Source organism: Camelus dromedarius, chromosome 13, assembly GCF_036321535.1.
Source record: "Camelus dromedarius isolate mCamDro1 chromosome 13, mCamDro1.pat, whole genome shotgun sequence".
Lineage (NCBI taxonomy): Eukaryota > Metazoa > Chordata > Mammalia > Artiodactyla > Camelidae > Camelus > Camelus dromedarius.
Genome location: NC_087448.1, coordinates 9,620,589 through 9,646,068, shown reverse-complemented (window position 1 = coordinate 9,646,068; position 25,480 = coordinate 9,620,589). Strand labels below are relative to the sequence as shown.

Genomic DNA, 25,480 nt, shown 5'->3' with positions numbered 1-25,480 from the left:
ATCCCTAATGCTAGAGATAGAATGTGTTATTTGTTAGGGTAAATACTGAGTGACAAATAATTAACCAGCTTTCAGGGGTGCCTAATTCTGCTGGGTACTAAAAGATTTAAACAAGGGAGCTCTCCCAGCCTGTAGCAAGGGCCTTCTCAGGACCAAACCCCGAAGCAAGCAGGAGGGTGCAAAGACGAGGGGCTGTCAGCAGCTGGGCAGGAATGTAAAATAACCAGACACAGTCCACTCAGCCAACAGGGGCGGCCAAAGGGTTCAGCAATTCCAAGTAGTAGAGGGGTTGAGTGGGAAGGAAAGGGAGCCGTGCTGACCCACAGGGGTCTGACAGTGAGGCTGCCCTGACAGGGCACAAACGACAGTTATAATGAGAGCAGGGACGGGCAAGCCACATCTAGGACTTCCCTGGGGCTGCCCCTCCCAGGAGAGTGCACATGTGGCCTGGGAAGTGGCCTGCCACCAGTGGGCAGCCTGGCCGGGGGCTGGTTGGGGCTGCCTTTCAGATGGGCATCACTTTGTGCAAGCGTCAGAATTTGGGAAGTAAGAACCCAAAAAAACCATTTGTTTTTGACACTCTTAACTAAAGGGAAGTTAAAGAAAACCACATTCTTACTTGAACAAAACAAGCAGAGGCATGCTTCACTGGGGGAATTGCTGTACATCTCATTGGAATGAGTGTCCTGTTTCACTCATGTCAGTAGTTGAATTGCACGTAGAATGTTAAAGTGGGATTTTACTCATTTTCTTGAGTAAGAATTATCTTGAGATAGTAGGGATACATGTCCCAACCACAGAGGATTTTAAAAAAGAAAAGGAAAGGAAAGGAAAACTGGTACCAATTCATCTCCTGTCTCTATACTTTTCTTGTTCAGTGTGCTCTCTCTCTGGGCAACATATTTTAGGAAAAACATACTCCACCTTGTCCTCCTTTGGAGCAGTGTCGGGTGACAGTGACAGGGTTCTCCTGTCTGAAGTCCCATACCTTGGGCCAGCCCCCCGGGGAGCAGCTGACAGAGTCAGAGGTCAGGTGGGGGAACTTTCATAAATGTGTTTCCATCTCGGGGATGAAGCTGAGCGGCAGCGTCAGTGCCAGCCCCTCCTTGCTGTCATCTGATTTGGCCTCTAGGAAGTCGAGTTTTCAACCATGAGAAACAGGCGTTGGAGATGTTACCTTTGACTAGCTCGAGCTCGAATGAATAAGCGATGGGGAGACGGGAAGAGCGTAACACCTTCCTTGGATATTGACCAGCTGCACCTAGTTTCTAAAAGAAGTTAGAGAAAAGGATCACTTAGGTGTTTAGACCAGAAACCAAGATGAACTCTGGTGAACTCTATTCTGATGTTTTGTGGTGAAAATTTTTAGACGGAAACTTTCCTGTGATGCAGAGGCAGAAGGAGGAAAGTACTTACTGGGCTCTGAAACAGAGAAGTAACGTTGAAGGAGATGCTTTTTAGAAAATTCCTGTGGGACATTTTGTACGTTTTCCAGACGGCTGCAGACCCCGCTAGTCCAGCACTGACCGAGGTGCTCTTGACTCTGCTTTTTCCTGTCTGGCTTCATTCGGGCTCACCACCTTAGTTTTTTTCAGGGCAATTCTTCTTTACATGATTTAAGCCTAGAAGTAAGCAGCAAAAGTTGCTTGCTTTGTTCTTCAGCATGACTGTATTCAGCCGCCGCGGGAGGTGTGGGTGTACTTAGGTGTGCAGTTGGGGTGCAATCAGGTCCCCGTCATCTGGGGAGCACAGGCCTCTCCCTGGACCAGTGACCCAGGTCCTGGGGGGTGAGGAGGTGGTTCTTCTGCTCCGGGACCTCCTTCCAGCCACTCCGCGCTCACCGTGGCCCCCTACGTTTGATCGTAGTAAAAGACACGTCAGTTCTTTAACCAACAAAGGATATAAAACTAGCGAAGTGGAAGCAGTTAAAGTGAGTGCCAAAAACAAAACCCAAGGGCAGTTTTATCACGTAGGATGCTCTGATCCGAGGCTGGAGAGATTCAGAGGAGTCCTCACACACCTGACTGATCACTTTTAAGTGGGACAAAAATTATCCTAAGAGGTGACGCTTACTGAGCACCTGATACGTGCCAGTCACTGTTCCAGGCCTTTCACACACGCCTCTCTTAGCCTCGGAACTGTGAGAAAGCTGAGAGCCGGAGGCTTCAGTCCCGACCGGGGCTCACACAGTGACATCTTGGAGCTCCCTCTGCCACCTGGCAGGGTCCCCGCCTCCCAGCAGCCGCAGCTGGGGTGATGTTTTTGCACTTGGGTCAGACCTAAAACAGCTGCCAGCCTCTCCTGTTTTATTCTAAGGAATCGTGAACCTCTAGAATCCTCTTGGTTTCTGCTTCCCCGACCACCCACCCGCGGGACTGCATGGGCCTGTTTTCTCTTGATGCCTCTGAGCTCAGGAGTCATGCCTCCTGTGAAAATGAGCCTTCGCAGATGGTTAGGAAACGCACGAGGTTGTGCAGGTCGGGCGCTGATTAACATTAAGGCCTGAGCCCGTGATTTGCAGTGTCCTCCATGAGGGCTGAAGCCGTCTGCTGACTGTGCTGCTGGTCCTGCCGCGGTTCTTGCCATCCTGGACACGACTGCTGAGCCCCCCAAAGAGGGGCAGCACTGGGAGGCACGGCCACCCCGCCTGGCTGCGGGCCCCACGGGCACCGGCCACCGAGGGACCCGGGGAGCTGGAAAGCACCGTCGGGACCGCTCTCTCTGCGTCCTCGGGTTTTCTGATCATTTTCCTCACATCCATGCCTAGGCAGGCAATTTCATTTTTCTGTGGATGTTTATAGTTTTGGACGTTAAGGGAGACTTACAGATACTCTTTCTTCTTGTGATTGATACTATTTCTACTTTGTGAGCTCTCCCACTGGACACAGTACTGGCAGTGAAAATTTTCTCATCCCACCTGTCTTCTCCCCCCGAAGAAACACCAGAAGCTCCAAAGCCAGCTCTCACTAAAGACATGATGCACGTATGTAACCACAAAGACTCTTTTCAGCAAAAACCCGTGAAAAACCGAGCTTGGTCGGTCGTCAAAACCGGTGACAGCACGTGTGGTTGTTTGTGTCTGAGGACGAATGAACTCGGGAGGAAGCCTCGCACGCCAGGACCGTGTCTCTCCTCACGCGGGACATCACTTACACAACTGGGATGCGGCCTGACCATCCCGGACCCCAGGCGCTTTTCCCACCCTGGCCCCAGAGCAGCAGCCCATCCCAGCATCTTCTGGATTCCAGATTCAGAGTTGGTGGAGAGAAACTTGAGTACAGTTGGAAGCTGTGGGCTGGCAGCCCAACCAGGTACCATCACCAGGCAGGGCAAGGCTAATGCATCATCATCTCCAGGTTATAAATTGTGATTTGCTGAACAAGCGTAGTTGTTCCTGCCGGCTGGGTGCAGAGAAGCAGCCAGTTCTTAGCTATGCTGAAAGTACTGGAAGTGACAGACGTGACAGCAAGCGTAGCATCTGCCACACTGTTCACTGTCATTGAGGATGGCCAAGTCTTGGGCCATGATGTCGTGTCCATGAGTGACAGTCAAGCAAAGCTGCCCACCTCCTCCCTGGGTCACACTCTCCCCACTGAAGATCCCAGTCCTTAACCAGAAGTAATTGAAACAAACATCATAAAAGGTTACTTCAGTCCAGGAGGGGAAGTAACCTGGCAGGCGCACCTGGATCCACGAGGTGGTTTCTCCCTGTTGACACACGTCCAACACGAGTCCTGTAGCCCCTCTCCCTGAGTGACACTCAGTGTGACGTGCCCCCAAGGAAAGAGAAAAGTGTGGATTCTGAGAATTGAATGGCAAAATTGATGTTTCACATCTGGCAGAAGCCTGAAACAGATTATCAGACAGATGACTCGTGAGATGTGAAGAGCCTTGAGGTCTGGAGGCACCAAACTGCTCTGGTTGACACAGGATGCCACCAAGACATGTGCCCTTCTCATCACCTCCAGAGGTGATGGTGACGTGCGCCATGGATAATAAGAATATGAAGTAAGTTTGAAACTGGTTAAAATTCTAAAAAACTGTTGACGAGCCACTCGGATAGAAATGGGAGGTCTCGAGTAAGTCCCGGGCCCTGGCTGTGATCTTGTCTGCTTGACATTTTAACTTGAGTGACGCTGTGGAGGTTAGCAAATCTGCTAATCAGATGTAGGGACGATGCAAGTTTGAGGGAGCTGACTGACACAGTAGACAAGAGAATTATAACTGAAAATAGTTTGGGTTGGCTAGAAAGTGATCAGAGAAGTTTGACAGAGATGTGCACAGCCCAGAACCGGGATTAAGCCTACTTGGAGGTCAGGCCCTGGCACATTTCACGCAGGGTTTAGAGCAGGCCCAGCCTAACTCGCCACCCCAGGATGATGTGGCCACACAATCAGGGCGTGTGTACACCCATGTAGCTGCATGCAGGCCCCCAGCTAAAGCACTCCTCCGCTGTGACGAGGGCTGGGGTCACAGGACAGCACAGGCCAGCTGCCCTTTGCCCTGGGCAGACCATGCCAGTGGGACCGTATTCTGCAACCACACAAATAGGTGTGTGTTGGAAGGGGAGGGGCTGGCTGGAAAGTGCTGGATTCTGAATCACAGGGATGAACAGAGGCAGCCGTGGCCCTCCTTCTCAGAAGGCTTATGTGTGGTAGGGAGACGCAGCCGTGCCCATACATGCAGATAAAAGGCACGGCCACGAGGAGCCCAGGACAGAGGTCATTGGGGCCACGGGACTTCTACTCTGGGTTCCTCCTCATCTGGGAGACATGGGAAAGAGCCACATGCCCCAGATCCCGTGGATGAAGATAAGTTAACCAGGCTGAGGGCAAAGGAGAGAGTCTCCTAGCGGAGGACACACCAGCAGTGAGGGAGGGAGACGCTGAGCCACTTGGCCTGGGACGGACCAGGAGCTGGGGTGCCGGCTGAGGGGAGGAGGATGCGCACAGGGCCTCATGCAGAAAACGAGCAGGGCTGTTTCCTGTAGCTTCAAAAGGCAAATTAGGGCTTTTGAGTTCCCACGGGTGGCAACCAGTTGAGACGCAGATTGTGTTCACTTGCAGAAGAGCTTTCCATCTTGGCTGATGAGTGAAGAGTGTTCGTGCTTTTCTGGCAAAGGTTGTTCTTTCTTTGAGCAGATGAGAGCAAAGATCCCTGCCCTTCTGTCCACCAGCGCCGGGAGTCCAGCTGGAAACCACCTCCCCCAGGCCGCCCTTAGGAAGCAGCCGGCCGGACCCCGATGTCTGAGCGCAGCCCGTACACACATGTGCAGGGGGTGTGCGTGCACGTGGAGAACCAGAATGAGGTTCTGTGCAGGGAAGACCCTCAGTGCGTGCTTTTTGTAAATCCTGGTCTTAGCCCATTAACTATTCATGACCCACAGATGAGGGATCACAGCCTCAGTTTGAAAAACACTGACCAGAACCCCAGGTTTTGAATCCCTTCTCAACCAGGTTAGCCCCTCCCTAAGGCTTCCTGGGCGTGGAGGAGTCTGGGGTCTCCGTCGCCCCTGCACGCTCCCCCGCTTGGCTCTGAGGCCTCCTGCCCGGGGTGGGAGGGTGGGAAGCAGGGCTCTTACCACCCGTAGCCACGGCCCTTGGTGGCCCACGCGGAGGAAGATTAGAATTAGTGACTAAGTCCCCAGTCCGTGTTAACTCACACCTTGTTGAAAATGTCAGCGTCTGTAATAGTAACACTTTCCACTATATGTTGTTGCAAATGTGGCATATTTCAATATAAGTAAAAAACAAAAAATGCCTGTAGCAAGTCCAAGGTCGTATTTTTATAATACATTTTTAAGTGTGAAATATTTACAAATAAACTAAAATGATAGTAGTGACACTGCCTATTTCGACCCTGGAGACCGCCTGTATAATAAAAGTACAGGAAGCCTCTATATTGACAGCTTCAGGATTTGTGGTCAGAAAAAATGCAGGCCTCGTTGTTTCATGCTCTGTGGCTTTAGCTCTCCTCCGCGCGGTTCTGCCCCGGCTTCGCCACCTCTGCCCACCGGGACTGACGTGCCGTGAAACGCGGGAGAGGGACGGGCACCCGCCGCGCTCTGCCTGTGCGGCCCCAGGCGCTCAAAGTCGTGCTCACGGTCAGAGTTGGCCGGCATCAGGAGCGGATCCTCAGTCGAGCAGTTGTTGATGTGTGTGTGCGCGCGTAGGGAAAAGCGGCTTTCATAAGGTGTGCTGCGGCGATCACGTTTGGCTCTGGAGCAGTGTGGTAAGGCGGGGGAGCGCAGGGCTGCTTCGGCAGACCTGCTTCGCAGGCGGCGTCCCGGGAGCCCATCTGCCCTCTCCTCTGGGGGCAGGCAGGTCACCGCCCCTCGGCAACCCCCTTCTTCATCTCTAAAACGAGGATTCAGTGAGAAAATGCACATCTGTTGGCTGTATATAATCACCTTAAAATGTTGTGCTTGTTGTAATTTTATAAACATCAGATTTCACATGGAAATGAAAATTTTGTTTAATTTTTTTTGATTTAACCTATCCTACAAAACTTACATGACCAGCATCTTGGGGCTAAGGGATCAGTGGCCGTGTCATCAGCTTTATGAGGCTTCTGGTCTTGTTTCTGTTTTCAGGTTGCCCGGCTCATGGAGATGGGGTTTTCCAGAGGTGACGCTTTGGAAGCCCTGAGAGCTTCAAATAATGACCTTAACGTGGCCACCAACTTCCTGCTGCAGCACTGACGGTCCCAGCGGACAGCACAGGGACTGGTCAAGCTGCTGACCACAGGGGGCGTTGTCCCTGCTCCCGGATCAGCCCAAGGACCCAGCACTCTCTGGCGCACTGTTCTCGCTGTCCTCTTGGGCAAAGGGTACTCCCCGCTGCTCTCCCTTAATTCCAAGATCATTACCATTAAGTATCAAAAAATAAGTTTGCCATTAAAGTAGCATGTATTTTCTATCTTTATTTTTTTATGGGGTATTTTCCTTGGTTTGGAGAATCATCACTTTGTTCCTAATGTGTTTAAAATGCATTAAAGTGCAGATTTCTGCAGGCAGTTGAATAGCACTCCAGATGGGAAACTACTGCTATTGTAATATTCCTTTTACCATAATGCATCTTCCTACATTATATCTGATCATAAGTGTCAGAAAGGGGAAAGGGGAATGTTATTCAGAAAGGACCTGTCAAACTTTCTTCCTGATGGACTTTTTTCATTGCTTTTTTTTTTTCTCTCGAATTTGCTTTCAAACCCCAGTGGCTATTCAGGGTCCCCACTTCCTAGGGGTGAGCAGCTCATATCTGCTGCACACAGTGTTGGCCAGGCCCAGGTGATGAGGGAGAAACAGGGAACTAAATCCTCCTCTACTTGTTCCAGCCCCTTCCAGTCCAAGGGCTTTTCCCCAGCTACTCCACACTTCCATTGAAAAATCATCATAATTGGATACCGATTCGAGGTACTGGAATACTCTGTGAAACTTAACTGGAGTTAATTGTGTTTAGGATATCCAGTTAGCCATTCAGGCTGTAAGTAAAACTGGGACAAAGAGAAAGCAAAGAGAAGAGTGGGCTTCCAGGAGGAGTACGGGGCCTACCCAGAGGGGAGAACAGAAGAGTAAACACCTTGCCCGCCCCAGCTGCAGGGCCAGCCCCTCCGCAAGCAGGTTCCCCCTGGCCCCGGGGGTTATCGGGATGGCAGCGTGGGGCAGCGTCGACTGCAGAGGACCCCATCAGGGAGAGGAGGTGGAGGTTGGAGTGGACAAACCTGAAAAGATCTAAAGCGGGTGACTATTAAGATTTAAGGAAACTGTGCAACTATTGTGTTCTGCAAAGCAAGCAGAAGTGTTTCAATCTGATGCAAACTTAGACACGCGTGATACTTACAAAAAAGTTTTTAATGTGTTTTATTTTACCTTTTGGTATTTTTTATTAGACTTACCTCAATAAAACTTTGTTCTAGGCTGTACAAAACAAAAAATTGCCAGACTGTTCATCTTTCTTCGGAAGATTTGGGTGTTTTTTTTGAAGTGAGAGAAGCCCTTTTGTTCCTGTAAGTAGGACTGGCCCTGCGAGGCCCTGTCCTGAGTCTTGTTAGGGCCATCAATTGCTCAGAATGGGGGTGGAGGTGACTTTCTGGGGGTCCAGCTGGTCCCAAGCACAGGCTCCCACCTCGAGTTGTAAGGACTGTTGACAGTACTGAGGACATCCTCAACTGCGTTCACTGGTGGGGCCCAGACAGGATGGCCCGAGATTAAGGATTTATTTATCATCTGAGGCAAATCCAAACCCACCCTCTGTGCTTCTAGTGCACAAGGTCACAGGGACAAGCCACTGTATCCACAGACACACCATCTCCCACATTCCTTCTCCCCTCCAGACAGCACCCAGCAAAGCGAAACCAAACCAGAGGTAAAATCCTCAGTTGATTCCTTTCACTGCTCCTCTCCTAGAGGATGGGGAGAGGATGAGGCAAAGGCCCCACCGTAGGGATCGCAACATTGAAAAGGATTCACCACCCCAACTTCATTTGTTTTCTGGTCAAGATGTGCTCCTAAATGAGAGCGCCTTGTCTGGCTGGAAGGAGCCTTGTGATCCTCTGTCCAGTCCTTTAATGGAAACTGAGGTCTGTACAGGTGGTGCGACCTCCGGACAGGCACCTACGGTAGTGGAGCTGGGAGACCCCTCCAGTTTGTCCTGGCCTCCTTCACCTCTTTTCCAGTTCCTTACAGCTGCCAAGGTGCCACCTTCCCCATGGTGACCCGTTGTTGTCCATCCTTTTCCTACAGCTTCCAGGCTACTGTCTCCCTTCATTCTTCACCACCGTCTAGGACATCCCTGTCCCCCCACCCACCTCCCACGTGTCTGACTTCACTCTCGGATGCCCTTCTGTGCCTTACTGCCTTACTACCCTTGACCCGCTCTTGCTTCCTGCACGTTTGACACAAACTGCACCCACCACAGGAGTGTGAGTTCCTCAGAACACCCACAGGTCTTGTCAGGACACCTGGAATCTTCCAGGCTCATGGGACCCCCCCTAAAGGAAAACCTTTCGTGTTCCATGCCTGAGGATGCAAACCAGAGGAGGGCATCAGCGAGCCATTTGCTTTGGTTTCCTAAGGTCTAGGAGAGATGGTAAAAGATGGGGCCTAATTTTTAAGTGAGCAGATTCCATATTGTAAAATAAGAGGAAGAAGGAAAAAATTATCTACAGTGAACTGCAACCCCCCTCATTCCCAAATAAGGGAAAGCCTGCCTCTGAAGTCCTGATTCATAAACCTAGACTGAGTTTGGAATTAGAAAGTAAACATTTTGGGGGAATTTGAGCGCCTGTGCTCCGGCCCCTCGGCCCCTGCCCAGGGCTGCTCCTGGAATTGGGTCACAGTTAGCATCTCCCCCTCTGGCTGCTCTGGACCTGGGCTCCGGCGTCTGGCTGGGGAATTCCAGCCCCCTTGCAACCTGCATGGGCAGTGGGAGGAGAGAAGGAAAGTTCCAGGTGTTCCACCTCCAGACTTCCCCTTGGGGACTGTCCTGATAGCCTGCCTCCTGCCCCACTCCTCCCAGCTGTGACCAGTCGCAGGGCCCCAGGTCTCCTCTCTGGTGCTGGCCGCCGTGCTATCTGCACAGAGAGGGAAACCTCTGACAGATGTGGGGAAACCCTCTCTTGTTGCCCAAGGCCAGGATTCCTCCCGAGGGGTCAAAGTCGTCTTCCCAAACCACTAAATGTGTCCAGAGACAGGTCCCCCCAGCCCTCCCAGTCTGCTCCCAACTCCCAACATGCTCTGAGAAACTGCAGCCCCTCTCCTGATCCTGCAGACATTCAAGTTCAGGCTGTCAACCCAAGACTGTCTGTGAGTGTTGGTGGCCATGCAGTGTCCCCTGTGAGACTAAACTGGCACTAAGGACAAGTCCCCTTTTCAAAGGTGGCCAGGTAGAACCTATAGGGCAGATTGGCTTTGATACTTTGGGGGTTTTTAACTGGAGGCCCTGGGTTCCTGTGGCGCCAGCCCCGAGAGCCTCTGTTGTAAAGCCCTTATTCTGAACTTAGTCCTTGAGTACGAGGATTGTGGCTGTCAGGTAGTCCCTGTGAAAGCGTGCCCCTCGCTCCAGGCCGAAGGTAAAGGGGAGGACTTGTCAGAAGGCCTGTGTTGTGGTGGGAAAGGGGGTCCCAGCTTGGTGCTCCTCGGCCTCGTCTGGTCCCCCTGACCCTGCAGCAGTGTGCTGAGCCCCCTGATGAGGAGCGGGGGAGCCCAGCCCAGGTGGCTGACTTTTCTGTCCTACAGGATTGTCATTTCATTTCTTCACAGGGGACTGTGGTCAGTTTTGCTCTTTTGCTGTCCTTAGAGTCGGGGGAGGGGGTGTTGTAAGACCGTGTGCTGATGTATCTGGGCGTGGCTCAGCCCAGTAGTACTTCTGTGCAGATGCCGCAAAACCTCGATTTCTGCCGCCTATGACTGACCCCAGCCTTTTGGATGCACCAAGCTACAGGGTCAGAGGTCTTTTCAAAACGTGGAATCTGCCCCCTACCCTCCAGTGGGTGTGGTGGGTCAGGGTTCCCTTTTCAGCAGGCTGGGCCCTGTCAGGTTTAAATCTGCACAGAGATAAATGTGACATCAATACCTGCCTCAAGGACCTGAATAAAGGAGGAAAGCAAAACAGTCAAGCAAATAATCAGAAAAGCCAGCCCCCCCAGCAAAGCAGACTCGCCGGGGAGAGACGGGCCCCAGTGTGGGCAGAATAAGAAAGAAAACCCAACACCGACTCCCAACCTCTGGTTTCTGGTTGTATGAGGGGCTGTTTTAAATATTTATGGAATTTTAAAATCTGGAGCTCAAAACCACTCCAAAATGATCAAAACAGATTTGAGGATACTGTTGCTTTGGGCAGAGGAGGGAGGTGGACACATGGGAGACGGCGCGGGGCGAGTGGGCGCCCGTTTCACTGCCGTTTTAAATACCTGGCGTAGATGCTATACGCAGTGTCAGGGCTGAGAATGAGCCTCCCCAAAACATGCCACTATTGCATGACTATTTTGAACTAAAGGCAGGAGACCCTGTGGGTTCAAGCAAAACTGTTACCCTTCCCCTAACTACCTAGAAGAAGTTAAATTGGGGATTTTTCCCAGGAAATAGTTTCACCAGAGGGAAATTTTATCTAAAGTGGCCCCATCAGTACATCAGGGCAAACATCTAATTACCCAACATCAGCTCTTCTCCTTGTCATCCTGTGAGCGACCCTCCTGTCCTTGGAAGCCCCAGGCCCCTACCCTGTTCCCTAGATCAGGATGGGCTACAGACCTCATTTTACCTTTCTGTCTCTGAACCTCTCATGTGTGTGGGGTCTCTGACCATCTCATGTAGGTAGGATTCCCATACGTACAAATCTAAAATTTCTATCTCATGTCAATTTAATTCTTAGACCATCCAGAAGAACCTAGAAGGTTAGAGGAAACCTACCAGCAGTACTGTGCTCTATTATGAAACATTCAGTAAAAAGCTGAAACCCTTCAAAGAAATCTCACATCCTCTCCTTAGGGCTTGCAGACTTCTTCCAGGGGTTCACACTCCGAGGGCCTAGTGCATCCATGTTGGGAGAGCCCCAGGGCCTCAGGCTGGTGGAATGTGGCTGCAGCCACGAGGCATTAGAACCAGGGGGAACATGCATCCTTAGGGGACTCCTTACTCTGCTCCCCTCATTTCATGGTGGAGACACTTCCGGCCAAGCTCCTGGTAGAGCCTAGGGGAGCATTTCCTCAGGACTTACCTATGGATTCAGACACTTTCCAGGAGATTCCTGGATTCATGGTCCCAAACCTTACCCCTCCTGTCCAGAGCTGGTGGCACCAGACCAGGTGGCACCATCCTCAGAGCACCAGACCAGGAGTGCTGGACTGTGACGTCTGGTGGGGCTTATGGTTTGAGTGGGAATTAATCCACTTTGGTCCCACGTATGCCCCCAGCCTAGTCACACGGAGGTCAAGAAGCAGGCGCCTCAGGTGCAGGACACAGACCTGCTGGGACTGAGGGCTGAGGGAGGGGCTGGTTCCTGGGACTTGGGGGCTGTGGCCAGCACCCCACAGGGCAGGATGCAGCATTTCAGAACAAGCCCCAGCCCTCCAGGGGCCCCTCCCAGAATGCTGGCCAAGTGATGCTCACAGTAACCAGTGACTCTACAAATGTCAATGACTATTTGAATGCCAGTGACCCTCTGCCTCATGTACCGAGGGCTGAAATAACTGTAATTATCCTGTGGGTAAGGTTGGCGCCACTGCTCTGCCCTGGCTTCCCTTGTGTGCCTTCCCCCGCAGGTCCGACAAGTACTCTCAGTATTAACAGAATACAGTCTCTGCCCTCTGGGGGAGTGGCCGCCCTGAAGGGTTCCTGGACCAGATTCAGTCCTGTGTGGGGAGGCAATTCTTAGATGCCAGCAGGGTGTCCAAGAATTCAACTCAATTCTGACACCATCTCCCCAGAGACACATTCCACAGGAGAGCTTCTCAGTCTCACAAGACGCCCCCCTCCCCAACTTCAGATGCCAGGTGCCAGGCCCAGGATATGACCGACTGGCTGCGAATCAGAAGTTCCCACCACCTCCTCCTCGGTTTCAATTAATTTGCAAGAACAGCTCACAGAATTCAGGAAAACTCATTTGCTCACTAGATTGCTGATTTATTTTGAAAGGATATTAAAGGATGCAACGAATCCACAGCCAGATGAAGGGATGCGCAGGGCAAGGTATGAAGAAAGGGCTCAGAGGTTCCATGCTGTCTCCGATTCCCACTCTCCCCAAATCTCCACGTGTTCACCAGCCCAGAAGCTCTTCGAAACCTGGCCTCTTGGGGTTTTCATGGGGCCTTCATTATATAGGCACGATGGACTAAATCATTGGCAATTGCTGACTCAGTCGACCACCAGACCCTCTCCCCTCTCTGGAGGGCAGGGGAGTGGAACTGAAAGTTCCAACCCTCTCCTCAGAGGGTTAGTTCTCCTGTCAATCAGCCCTCATCCTTAGGTGCTTTCAAAAATCACCACATTCACATAGTGGAAGACACCTACATCATCCTCAGCTCTTAGGAAATTTCAAGGGTTTTAGGAGCTGAGAGCCAGGAGCTGTGGATGAAAATCAAATATATATATGTGAGAAATAATTATGGTCATCTGAGTGACCAAATATATATTTCTTATGAATCACAATATTGCACCAGTATGTTTAATACAAATGGCACGGGCCAGAAGCCCTCTTCTCCTAGGCTGGGAACTTGTAGTCAGTCAATTAATAATGGAAAGTTGAGTAAAATGCAGAACAAACATACACACACACACAGATAGGCCCCGACTTATGCACAACTCTGAGATGCATACATGGAATCTGCTAAGAGGATTTCTATCGTAGCATCGATCAAGAATAGTGAGAAAGTCATTCAGATTGGGAGAATTGCCAATGAGGTCTCCCAAGGGGCAGCAGTAAGGAAGCGTAGGGGCCTCTGCGTCTGATTTCCTATTCTGCTGCCTGGACGGCCCCCAAGACCTCACTGAGCTGGAACAGATGAGGGCCAGCGTGTCACCGGTTCCCGTGCCACACTGGGGGACAGGGATTCTTGCTCAGCATCCCCGAAGCAGCCAGCCTGGCTCCCAGCTCCCGGCTCGTCTGCCTCACACAGTGAGGTCCCAGGAAGGGCACTGTCGGGGACGGGGACTCTCCCCTTCTGCACATCTTGAGTTCTGGTGGCTGGACCAATAAAATTGACACAAGACAGGTTAACAGGAGAAGAAGAAACAAATTTTAATTCATGAGCAGGGAAGTCTCATAGAAACAGGTCCTAGAAAGTGGCCAAAGCAGGCAGCTTTTATACTTTTTAGACAAAGAAACAATAAATTTGTGAGGAATTGACAGGACAAAGAAACTTGGGCTTTGGCTGTTTCATTAGTGAAGACTCTGAACAGAACTTGGGCTTGGGGTAGGCAGTTAAAGAGGTAACAAGGTCTGCTTATACAGGCTTCTCAGCCTGAATTCCCTGGCGATAGGGTGGCCTTCCACCTCCAGGTGTAGGAAATGGACCTTTCATAGGAGAGATTTATTTCCTGCTTTGAGGGAGTCAGGAGGGTCAGAGTGTCGCTCTTGCATCGGCTCTTTCTTAGGTAACTTTAATTCAAAATAATCAATATGCCTCTGGGACCCACAGCACTGATCAGAGGTCCAGTGCAGTTGACCTCAGCCCCTAAGGGGGTGTCCCCCCAGTGTCAGTCTCTCTGGCTCTGCCCTCCTGTACTCCCCTCCCCTCTCTGTTCAGGTTTCTCTCCAACGTTGTGTGGTACCAGCCTCACACCAGCCACTGTCTTCCCAGATGAGAGTGGATGCCAGCCAGAGGCGAAACAGGTGATTGGACCAAGCCACCTTCACCGAACACAGAAAGAAAACAGCTAAAGATACTTACTGGGCTCGCACAGAAATCACACAGCTGAAAGGGATCAGTCCTCGTCTTGGCTAATGTCTTCCTTTTGCACTGGAAGCCGGGTTCTGGAACTGCCTGTGACTCACCGAAGCTGCCTGGGGCCCAGCAGGCCTGGAACCCACGTCCTGTGGGTCCCCGTCCAGAAGGCACCCCTCCAGCCCCACCTACTTGATAAATGTATGAATTAATGAAGAAGTGAATGCGAAGAGGAAACTGGCCCCAAGACAAAATGTAAATTATGACAGCAGCAGGGTGCCCCCAGCCTGTCCTTTCCGCAGCCCCTGTCCTCACTCCCTGCTCCCTCCTGCTGTCAGGTGAGCAGCCCTTGGTGCTTGCAGACTGAGCTAGTGAGTGTTACTGGGACTGGTAACATCCCACCTCCATCAGCTTCTAGCACTTCACCCTTTACATGCAACTGACCGAAGGGAGTACCATCAGGGGTCAGCATTAGGCATAGGGACACACACACCGGGCTCCTCGCCCCCCTGGGACGGGCCACCTCCTGCTGCCTGTCCCACTGCAGAGCTACTAGGGCAACAGAGCCCAGACCAGGGCTTCTTGGAGTCAGAGAATGTGGGTGCTGAAAGGTGATGTAGACCACAGATCTTGACAATTACAGAGGAACCAGGGCATCCGTGTCATGAGGGATTTGTGTAACCTGAGGTGTGACCTGACCTCCAGGGTTGCGATCCCCGCAGGTGGCACGGCCCCTCCCTGAGCCTGGCTGCCCACAAGCCTCACACACGCCTCCTCCACCTCCTTGTCTGTCCCGTACGCAATCACTTGGCCGAATGAGAAAAAAACTGTAGTGAAAGCTGGACAGTGGTTACCTTGCGGTGTGTGGCGATGCCAAGGAAGCTGTGATTCTCAGCGGGAAGTGCTTTCTGGAGAGAGCAGAGAGCCCGTAGGAACATTTGGGTATCTACGAACTTGATTTATGAAACTCTGTTCTTCCTCCTTAAAATGTCAAGTGATTAAAATTCTTAGAAGTTATCACGAGACCTCCCCCCAAGGGTAGACTCTCCCTGACACCACAGCTGGTTGTCCACACGGAGGGAGTGGGACTCGGGGACCTCGTTACAGAGCCTGGCCCTGCAAGGCCGCCTGGGCCCCATACCTTCCCCCAGACTAAGCTCCCACACACAGGGTGAGGAGACCCCCTCAGGGGTCACTCTGATGCTTCCATTTTGACATGAGTCTGAAAAACAAACCATTAGAGTTCACCTTTTTGGTTTTGACCAACTGTGTTTAATACAGACCCCTGTTACTCCTACCTTGGTGCTGGGGCTCTGATGTGGTCAGGGATGGGATGAGACTCAGAGAAGAGTGTCTGGAAAGAGGGGTGTTCAGAAAAGGGTGGGTGTTAGAAGTTGGATTTTGGTCCCCAAAAATGATAGGATGAAGTCCCAACCCCAGGTGCCTATAATTATGACCTTAATTGGAAACAGGGTCTTTGCAGGTGTAATCAAGTTAAGATGAGGTCTGTAGGTGGGCCTGATCCCAGATGGCTGGTGTCCTTAGGAGAAGACAATGCCACGTGAAGACTGACACACAGGGAGAAGCCCGTGTGAGGATGGAGGCAGAGATGGGGTGATGCTTCACAAGCCAAGGACACCAGCAACTGCCACCAAATTGCCACAAGCTGGGAGAGCCTGGAACAGATTCTCTCTCACAGTCTTGGATGGAAGCAGCTCTACCGATAACTTGATTTTGAACTTTTAGCTTCCATAACTGTGAGAGAATGTGTTTTTTGTTGTTCAAGTCACCCAGTTGATGGTGCTTGTGGCAGCCTTAAGTGACTAGGCCGTGGGGCTCAGGCCAAGGTTCACAATAGCTTACACCTGGTAACAGGTAAATGTACGCACGCGCCAGTTATGTAGGCCTTATAAACAAAGACGTAAAGGTACGCATGCGCTAGTAGCATTCTGTAAGTAGGATGGACAAAGAAACAATGCACACGTGCGGGCAGAACAGATAGAAGCAGGACAAGTGCGCCGCGCGGGTGCGCCACCTGGTTGCACTAGAAGAAGGTGCTAAGCTCCGCCGCCCGCTGCCCGCCCGCGCGCCACCCGCTTGTACTGTAATGAAGTGCGTTTCGCCCCCCGCCGGCTTCTCGCGCATTCTTCCAGCTGGGCAGCTCACCTCCTCGAATCCCTCTGCAGCCCCCCTCGGCTGGCGGTGCTTTATTACAGCAGCCCCAGCAAACTCATACCGTGGGCAAGAGAGAGGCCGACAAGAGTCTCTAAGGAGGGCCAGTGGTTCTCAAGTCTGAGCGGGCAGTGGGACCACCCCAGGGGCTTGGTAAGACCCAGAGCGCCGGCCCAGCAGGTCTGGGGCGCAGCCTGAGAATGTGCATTTCTAACAAGTCTCCAGGTGGTGCTGACACTGCTGGTGTGGGGACCACACTTTGAGAACCACTGCCCTAGGGGCCTGGTAATAATGAGATGTATATCCCTGCTGATATGAGTTGTGCCAGCCCACTCAGAAAACTTCAGAGGCCACAGTCAGTTTTCATTTAAATGATTGCTTTAGTTTTAAATGATTTACACATGTGTTGATTCATGGACCACCCCCCACCCCCCGCAACACAGTAACCCCATGTGGTAGATATTATAGTCTCTGTTTTTACAGACAAGGACAATGAGGCTCAGGCGTGGACATGAATCTTCAGCAGGACGCTTCCCCTGCTGACCTCCTGAGCTCAGGAGTCCATGCTCAGAGCCTGGGGCATCCCCGGCTGGTTCAGCCTCAGAACTCAGGTTTTCCTGTTTGTAAATCACACCCATCGTCACCTAGCCTGGAGAGAGAGCCATTCCCCTCCTCCTGCAGCTGCGTGCAGGAAACCAGAGGGCCCTCGGCTCTGTGCTCTCGCCCACCCATTGTTGCTGCTTCCTGCTGGAGCTCCTGATCTCGTCCTCTTTCCTGGTGCTGTTTTGTTCCCAGATGCCCTCCAGATGCGACTTCCTCCTTCCTACTTCCAAGTGCTCAGCACAAACCAGCCCCAAGCAGCTTTGGATCCGAGGAGCCTGGCGTGCAAGGCAGACAGGTAGGTGATGAGAACCGCCTGTGAGGACGGTCAAGTAGACTGTATAACGTCCGGAGTTAGGTCAGCAGCCCTGGCCCCTCCCCAGGAGGAGGCCTCTGGTGGTGAGGGCAGCGCTGGTCCTCGAGCCCCTGCACACTGTGGACTGGCCAGGTCCCTTCCCACCACCCCTGTGTGCTCTGATAAGGGCTGGGTTAGTGCGGGCAGGGTAGGGGTGCGAGCTTTCCACCCGGCCCAGTGTGGACACAGACTGCGGGCTCCCATGAGAGTGGCCGGGGAAGGGTGCAGGGAAGGGTTTCAGCACACTTACACACGTCATACGGCCACGCGTCCTCCCTGCACCACTCAGACTCTTCCTAGAAACTAAATAACCAGTCCCTCACTCCCACTCCCCGACAGAAGAGGCGGCCAGAACAATAGCTTGGAGAGCATCCTCCCTGCATTTTTTTTTTACTTTCTTAGGAAAGCCTTGGCGTTTTTGTAAATGTTAACTCTCAACTTTTAGAAAGTTTGTTTTGGGGGAGGGGTACTTTTGCTCTTTGCAACAATTTGCCTCCCCAAATTGGAAACCTTGTCTAAATGGTGGGTCTAGGACTCAGCCAACGATTCTTTTGGTCTTGTCTGCATTTGCTGTGAAAATACTCTTTTTCCGGGAAGAAATGGAAGACCGGAGGCCAAGGATGCAGTGGTGTTTACTAGGATACATTAAAGGTGGATTCACCTTGAAGCCAACACAAACCTTAGGGCTCCTCACTCACCATCCAAGACCCCACACCTAATTTTGCATCTATTGTTTTGTATTCTTTTTCCTAAAGAAACCACTCCCCAAACTGTATTAACTTTAGGCCCCCAACCGAGACTCAGTCTTAAAGCGCATGATCCGTCAGACCTCATTCTCCTCTAAGGGTGCAGAGCCTCCAGTCTGGTTGATACTTTGTGTTTCTGAGGAAGCTCTTCCCGGGCAGGAAGAGGAGGAGGATGCTGATGCTTTGCGTTTCAAAACGCCGAGGAGCCAATTTCTGTAACGTGTAGACGCAAAGAAGTAGATGATGGGGTCAATGCTGCAGTTCATGTTCATGAGGCACACGGTGAGCTGAAGGGACAGTTTGAAAGCCCTCTGCTCGGGGCAGGTTGGCGGGCGGAGCATCCGTCTCACCATGAACTGGATGACGTTGAGGTGGTAGGGGATGAAACACGCAACCACAGCCACCAGCACCACCAGGGTGAGCAGGCAGGCCCTGCGGTGGTGCCCCTTCCCGCTCGTCAGAGGGTTGTCTCGGGCTTCCCTGCACAACTTCAGGGTGATCTTCACGTAGCAGAAGAGAATGATGCCCACCGGCCCGCAGAAGCTCAGGGCAGAGATCAGCAGGATCATGACGGGCAGCCTGAGCACCGGCTCCACACTGTCGTACTCCATGCAGGTCAGCCTGCCGGCCACCAGCTTGGTCAAAGGGATCAAGAGCAGGGGCACCGTCTGCAGAGATGCCAGGGCCCAGACAGCCACACAGACCAGCCTGGCCCTCCCGGCCTCGCGGAGCTGGGGCCACTGGTGGGTGCGGACCACAGCCAGGTAACGGTCTACGCTCACGCACGTCATCAGGTAGATGCCCGAGTGGGTGTTCACATAGAACATGAATGCCATCAGCCTGCAGAGCCCTTCACCGAAAGGCCAGTTGAAGTCCAGTGTGTAATAGGTGATCTTTCCGGGCAGGACCAGGGTGAAGAGGAGGTCGGACGCTGCCAAGTGGACCAGGTAGACACCTGTTGAGTTGATCTTCTTGCCCTTTTGATAGACAAGGAAAAGGGCAAGGATATTTCCCAGAGCGCTGAAGACCAACAGGGCCATGTAGAACAGAGAGAGCGTCACGCTGGCCGCCCGGGGTAGGTGGTGAGGAAGGCAGGAGTTGGCATGGTGGATGAGCCTGTTTGGACCAGCCGTGCTGGAAGCCATGTCATAGAGGTCCTTGGGGAGACAAAAAAATTAAGATGTAATATTGCATCTGTGGGGTTACACCTCTATATAGTAATAATAATTTGCTGAAGCAACATGCACATGAGAAACATTTCTTTTTAAGGAAACTTTATCTTGAAGTGTGACATACTGTTCCAGTTACTGTTGCTGTGTAACAAATTACACCTCCCCCCTTAGCAGCTGAAAATATACTTTATTATGTTTACAGTCAGATTTTGAACGGAACACAGTGGGAATGGCTTTTCTCTGTTCTCCAACGTTGGGAGCCTCAGCCGGGAAGAATCAACAGTTGCGGGTTACTCAGTGGCAGAGGCTGGGACCATCTGGAGGTGACTTCAGTCAGACGAGTTGTGGTTTGTGGTTTTTGGCTGGAGCCTCCACTGAGGCTGTCAACTAAGGCACCTGCATGGGGTTGCTCATGAGATGGGGGCTTCCTCACAATATGGCGGCCTGAACATAACTCTGTTCTTACACAGCAGCTTGAGGCTCTAAAAGAAAGTGTCCCAGAAATTAGGTAGAGGCTCTTAGTTTTTTATTCTCTATATTCTGATGCTGTGACATCTTGGGGCCTGGCTGACCCTGGAGGGACTGCCCCTACTTGGGTTAGCCAGTTACTTGAGTGCACTTTTCAAACACAAACCAACCATTCCAGAGTTGCATCCCAACCACTCCTACCTACCTGCCCGAGCCACCCTGGGGCCGGGTACCAGGGGCAGCCCCTGTGTCCCAGAGCTCCCGGAGGAGGTTCAAACTGGCCAGTCCTAAGCCTGCTTACCCTGTCTTGCCTGTTCCTTCTCATAGAAACCACAGTAAGGCTCTTGCCCACATTTTGCTTCTCTCCTTCTGTCTCCTGACTGACCCCACGACTGCCCCCTGTGACCCCTGTGATGTGGTGTTGCCCCTCTTCTTTGGGTCTATAAGTAATAAGGTCTCTTTTTCAATGACAATTGTCTCCTGACCTGTTGGCCTTACTGAACCCCTAGTTTCCTATTAATGCTATATTTGAAAACACTCCATCACCTTTTCCAACCTGGCCTCAGAAATGTGGCATCATCACTTTCACAGTCCGTTACAAGTGAGTCACAAGCTCACCCAGAATCGAGAGGAGGGGACACAGCCCCCACCTCTCAATTGGAGGAACGTCAAAGAATTTGCAGCCTTTTAAAATTCTTAACACATACGTGCAAAAATGCACACAAATCATAAAAGGGCAGCTTGACAATTTTCAAAAAGTGAACACATCTGTGTGATTAGCACCCAGATTAGGAAACACCTCACTAGCTCCCCAAGAAATTCTCCTTTGCCCACCCCAACCTCTACCTCTACGCCAGGGTAATCAATCTCCAACTTCTAAAATCACGAGTCAGTATGCCTGCTTCTGAAACAAAGTCAATGAAATCGAGCACTATGTGTGTATGTACCCTTACGTGCACAGCTTCATTGAGTCAGCATTAGTCTGTGAGATTCACTCGTGCTGTGGGGTGTAGTTGTGGTTTGTTCCTTCTCGTTGCTGTGGGATAGTTCCTTGTATGAATGCATCACCATCTATATCCATCCTACTGTTGATGAATGTTTCCGTTATATCAAATTCAGCTCTGCACATTCTTCCACGTGTCTTTGGTGGCTCATAAGTATACATTTGGCCGAGGATCTAGCCAGGAGTGAGGCTGGCAAGTCACAGGTTCTGCACACTCTGTTTTAGTAGTCCTGAAAAACAGTTTGCCAAAGTAGCCACTCTTCATACTCCAAGAGTGTACGGGAGTCCCCAGGGCGCCTCGTCCTCGCGGACACTGGGCATGGTCAGTCTTTTTCGGGTGAACTGTTTTGTTGGGTGTGCAGGGTATCTTCTTGTGGTTTCAGTTGGTATTTGGCTAATGACTACTGACGTCAAGCACCTTCTCACAGGTTTATTGATCATTTATATATCTTCTTTATGGTATATAAAGATTTTGTCCCTTTTTCTACTGGGTTGTCTGTCAAAAATGTCTATGTTTTCCTCTTTCCAGCCCATTTTCCCGGTCTGCTAAACTAGCCCTGCCTTTGCTCTACACACCTCCATTTCTACCATCTGCATTCTGATCATCCTTTGACCTTCAGTTTCCACACAAAGAGACAAGAGAGCTGGGGTGGGCCTACTCAAGGCTCTTTGTGCAGCAGGTGAGGCCTGAGTGGCTGTCCACGTGGTGCACATGTGAGCACTGAGGTGTACATCCGGTGTGTGGTTTATCCAAGGGCCACAGTAGCTCACAGACGCAGGACCTGAGATCCAGGTGGCGAACTTCTGTAGTCAGGTGCTGGCCTGAAGGGCACCAGCTCCATGAGCCCCATGGCCTCACTTGAGTCAGGACACAGCTGTCCTCTCCTTTGCCAGTTTGGAACTGGCTGGCAGGGAGCCTGCTGTCGTTGTGCCTCATTTCAGCCTAGGCGTAATCATGAAATTTCCAGGAGCTGCGCCAGCTGCTGGTTATATTCAGGAGATGAGAAAGAACCAAATCTTTACCATCTGAAGGCTTCCTTCCGACTGAATAGATAAGCTGTGCAAGTGAAAACTGCTAAATGGAGGTGTTACTAGTACTGTTTATACATTTCTTTCTTCTAAGCTTGACTGGTAAAGCACCAGTAAGTAATAAACATGTTAAAACGCATGCAATCCCCCTTCTGCTGTTTTCTTTTTTATTATTCTTTCTATTAAATTGGGCTTATGCAAGCAGACTGTTTTTCTGGCACCCCAAGCCCTTAGGTACATAAAAAGCCCGTGCCCCTTGAATTGCACTGGAGAAGCCGCCCTTGCCAGGGCCTGAGGACAGAAATGGAAAAGCAGGTCTCACCTGTCCCCACCGCCAGTCCCTGAGCTGCTTCCAGGAAAGGAAGGTGGGGGGACAGCTAATGAAAACTGGGCAGGAAGGGGCTCTTTGCCCAGCTCAGGGGTTAGGGAGGGGCTGACTCTGCAGAGGAAGGAGCGGCTCCCTTCACACCCCGACCCCACCCTGGGGCTTTGACCATGGTCCTCCATGCAGCCCTAGACTCTGAGTCTCTGAGCCCCGAGATGTGAATCTGCTCAGAGACTTTGTAGAAACAGCCCCCAGTTGGTCTCCTGCCTGCTCTGAACAACCTGGTCCTCAGGCTGCACTGAGGTGGGGCCGTGGGGAGGGGCTTCTGTGCCCCTGAGTAGGAGGCGGAGGGCGTCTCAAGCAGCCGGTTTAGGTCAGGATGGTCCCAGCCACAGGTCAACTCAGCTGCTAGAATCACTTTTCCAGTCACAGGGCAGTGATTTGACATCTGTTGGAACATTGTGTGCCCCTTTCCCTGTCGGCTCAGGAGTCACTGGGCACAGGGATGGGACTGGTTTCTAAAGAGACCCTCCCCCTGGCAAGCATCCCCTCTTCTGACTTTTCTGGGCCTCCTCCCCAGGACTCACCACACACGAACCCACAGTGCAGGGCACCAGGCACAACCAGAGGCCCTGCCAACCACCACCTCCTTCCCAGAACCTCCAGCCTCTGCAGCATCCACCCCCCCCCCCCAACCCTGTGCTCATGCGGTGCCTGACAACACTGGTACCTTCTCCCCGTGACCCACACTCCTTGGCTCTGCCCTGCCACTTCGGTAATGCTGGGCCCCACAGATCTCTTCTAGTCTTCTTCCTTTTTGGGTATTGTGCACAAAACAAGTGTTCTGGATGCAGCTAGGAGCCCCGTCGTCCCCCCTCCACAGGGCACTCACAAAGAGGTTACACCTACACCCCAAGGAGTGGAGGGTGGGAGCTGTCACAGCTGTGAGTCTAGGAGCTGCTCTGGGGGCCCTCACGCTTCGGACCTGATGGCCTGTCCCCCCAGCGCATCCTTGGCTTATTAATGTGGATGCAGCCCTTCCCCACCACGGGCACTAACTGCCCAGCGCCTGACCGGTCAGCTGGCCTGTGCGCTGTGGGCTCTGCCCACACCTGCCCGAAGGTGTGCTCCTCCGCCCTTTCTGCACCCATCACCCTGCCCCCCACCCCCCACGGTTTCTCCCCCACGAGCACAAAGTATCCCATTTCTCCAACCCATTCCACTCTGCTCTTGGGAAATGACCCTCCATTTGTCTTGTAGGGGAACAGAATTTGCCACTCCAAAATATGCCTGTTTGGCCTAAGGATTGTTTTAAGCTGTTTATTTTTAAGAAACTGCAGGCACAGGAGAAGCTCTGAAAACCAAGTCAAAGTTACTCTTCGTAACGGACATTTCTGTTTGGAAGGATATCTCCCCCTACCAGGAAGAGGGGCATGACTCAGTCTCTAGAAACTCTAGTCAATGCAGAAGGCACCGACTGAAGTCTGCGTAATTACCCTTGTTTACTGTGCTTTTCCTGATCACCTCCCATAACTGGCTCCCCCACCCCCAACATCTTCTGTGGTCTTTAGCTGAAGAAAATATCTTTAAGGTGGTGGTTTTGGTCATTTGAGCAAGTTACTCAGTTTTCCTGGCTCTCTCCCATGGACACGTGTTTTTAAGCTTTTGTCTGTTTTTCTCCTGTGAATCTGTCTCTTGCTGCTGTAACAAGTGGGCCAGCCAAAGAAGCCAGAGGGAAGAAGGGACATTTTCCCTCCCCTGAAGTCTTTTATGTCCTAATAGGAAGTTACCGATGCATTTCCAGCTCACAAGAGTATTTGCCTTTTGAGACTCACCCAGCTGTGATTGTGGAGGGCAAGGTGTGGTCCTGTTAGGGGGCTACCAGTTAGTGCAGCCATGTAGGGGAGAATGAATGATCACCAGGGCTTCCAGAGGGCTCCAAAGGTTATGTACGCCACGAGGTCTGAACCAGTGAAGGCAGCCAGGGCCCATCAGGCAGTTTTGCTCAGTGATGTGACGCTGACCTTTGGTCCTTCTGGCCCGACCTGTCCTTCTGCCCTGTCAGGACGGGCAGAGGTCCCGGCTGGTGGGCTGAGGTCAGGTAAGGATGCTCTGCCCTCTGCCAACAGAAGCAGAAAGAGAGGATGTGCAAAGAGCAGTACAATCTGAGTCTTTCTCCCCGAGCCCCGCTAGGCACACCCTTCTCCTGCCTGAAAAGACTCACCTCTGGGCCACTTACCTCACCCACCAAGGGTGATGCACTGGGAGCCCAGCAGAGCCTCGTCCGGCGACCGCAGCCTCCTCAGGTGGCCCCGGAGCATGGAAGGTGCCCCCAGCACCCTCCCCTCTGCAGAAGTTGAATCAGTTCACCACACTAGACTTCACACTCTTCTTCCCTTCACCCAGCCCTGCTGGAAAAAAAAAAAAGAAAAAAAGAAAAAAAACACCAAGGTATCAGCCAAGGTGATCTTCCTGCCACAGGACGAGCTCACTGAGCCACAGGCCTGCCCGCCCCGGCTTGTCCCCCCATCCCCCAAGGAGGAAAGTCGCTTTAGGAGCCAGTTTCCCTTCTGCTCCATTTCTGTGCCCCCCACAGGCTGGGATTTAGACCATGTGACTCTCAAGCCACCAGGGTCAGGAACTTCAAAAGCAGTTGGCATCTCCCCCCAATGGGGGGCAATGAGCGAAATAAACAAGAAGTGGCATCTGGGGACCTGACGTGCTCAGGCTGGGCAGGAAAGTGAGGAGAGACTTGGCTGGCTCGGGACTTCCTGGGTGTCATCCAGGCAAGGTGCTTTAATGGAGCTTGAAAACCCATCTTCAGCCCTGATGGGCTGCGCTCCCAGGAGCTGCACTTGGCAGGGACTGGACGGGCGGGGTGACAAATGAAACCAGGGTGTCCCCCAGCCGGCCCTTCTGCTCATGTGCCGGAGACGCTTCCCCTACCACATGGCTGGCCGACATGAGGCATCAAGCCCATCCTGGGATTACCGCGCCTCAGTCCTAAATTGTCCCAGGGCGGGGAGTGTGTGCTTCCTTGCGAGGGCTCTCTGAACACTGAGAGAAGGCACTTCAGTCAGCTGCCTGCTCTCCAGCCTGGCCGGAGACATTGGTCCCGGGAGCTGTGTGTCCTTGACGTGGCATCCCACGTGCCGCAGTTTTCCCCAGTCTAGAATGTGGGTCAACACACTCCCCCAGCTGGCCTCCCACTGACGATGCCGTGGAACC

The 25,480-nt window shown here is 52.1% G+C and overlaps 2 protein-coding genes across 5 annotated transcripts in view; one reads left to right on the top strand and one right to left on the bottom strand.

Annotated features, from left to right (window-relative positions):
• The window catches only part of UBAC2 (UBA domain containing 2), a 146,844-nt gene extending 139,655 nt beyond the window's left edge, over window positions 1–7,189 (top strand). For both annotated transcript variants that reach the window (XM_010980245.3, XM_010980244.3), the window contains one exon: window positions 6,593–7,189. In XM_010980245.3, coding sequence (XP_010978547.1) covers window positions 6,593–6,700 — 108 coding nt within the window. In that variant the 3' untranslated portion in view covers window positions 6,701–7,189. The remainder of the gene's footprint in view (window positions 1–6,592) is intronic.
• A 9,747-nt stretch (window positions 7,190–16,936) lies between these two features.
• Window positions 16,937–24,631, bottom strand: LOC105089228 (G-protein coupled receptor 183). Of its 3 annotated transcripts, none has more exons than XM_064492999.1 (3): window positions 24,477–24,631; window positions 24,088–24,371; window positions 16,938–19,412 (listed from the first exon to the last, which is right to left on the bottom strand). In XM_064492999.1, exons 2-3 carry the CDS (start codon window positions 24,148–24,150, stop codon window positions 18,333–18,335), a joined length of 1,143 nt encoding a protein of 380 aa, XP_064349069.1. In that variant the 5' UTR covers window positions 24,151–24,371; window positions 24,477–24,631; the 3' UTR covers window positions 16,938–18,332. The 3 variants fall into 3 exon arrangements, with proteins under 3 accessions (XP_031321502.1, XP_064349069.1, XP_064349068.1); XM_064492998.1 differs by having other exon boundaries at window positions 24,492–24,631; XM_031465642.2 differs by lacking the exon at window positions 24,088–24,371 and having other exon boundaries at window positions 16,937–19,412; window positions 24,492–24,631.
• Window positions 24,632–25,480: the final 849 nt, after the last annotated feature.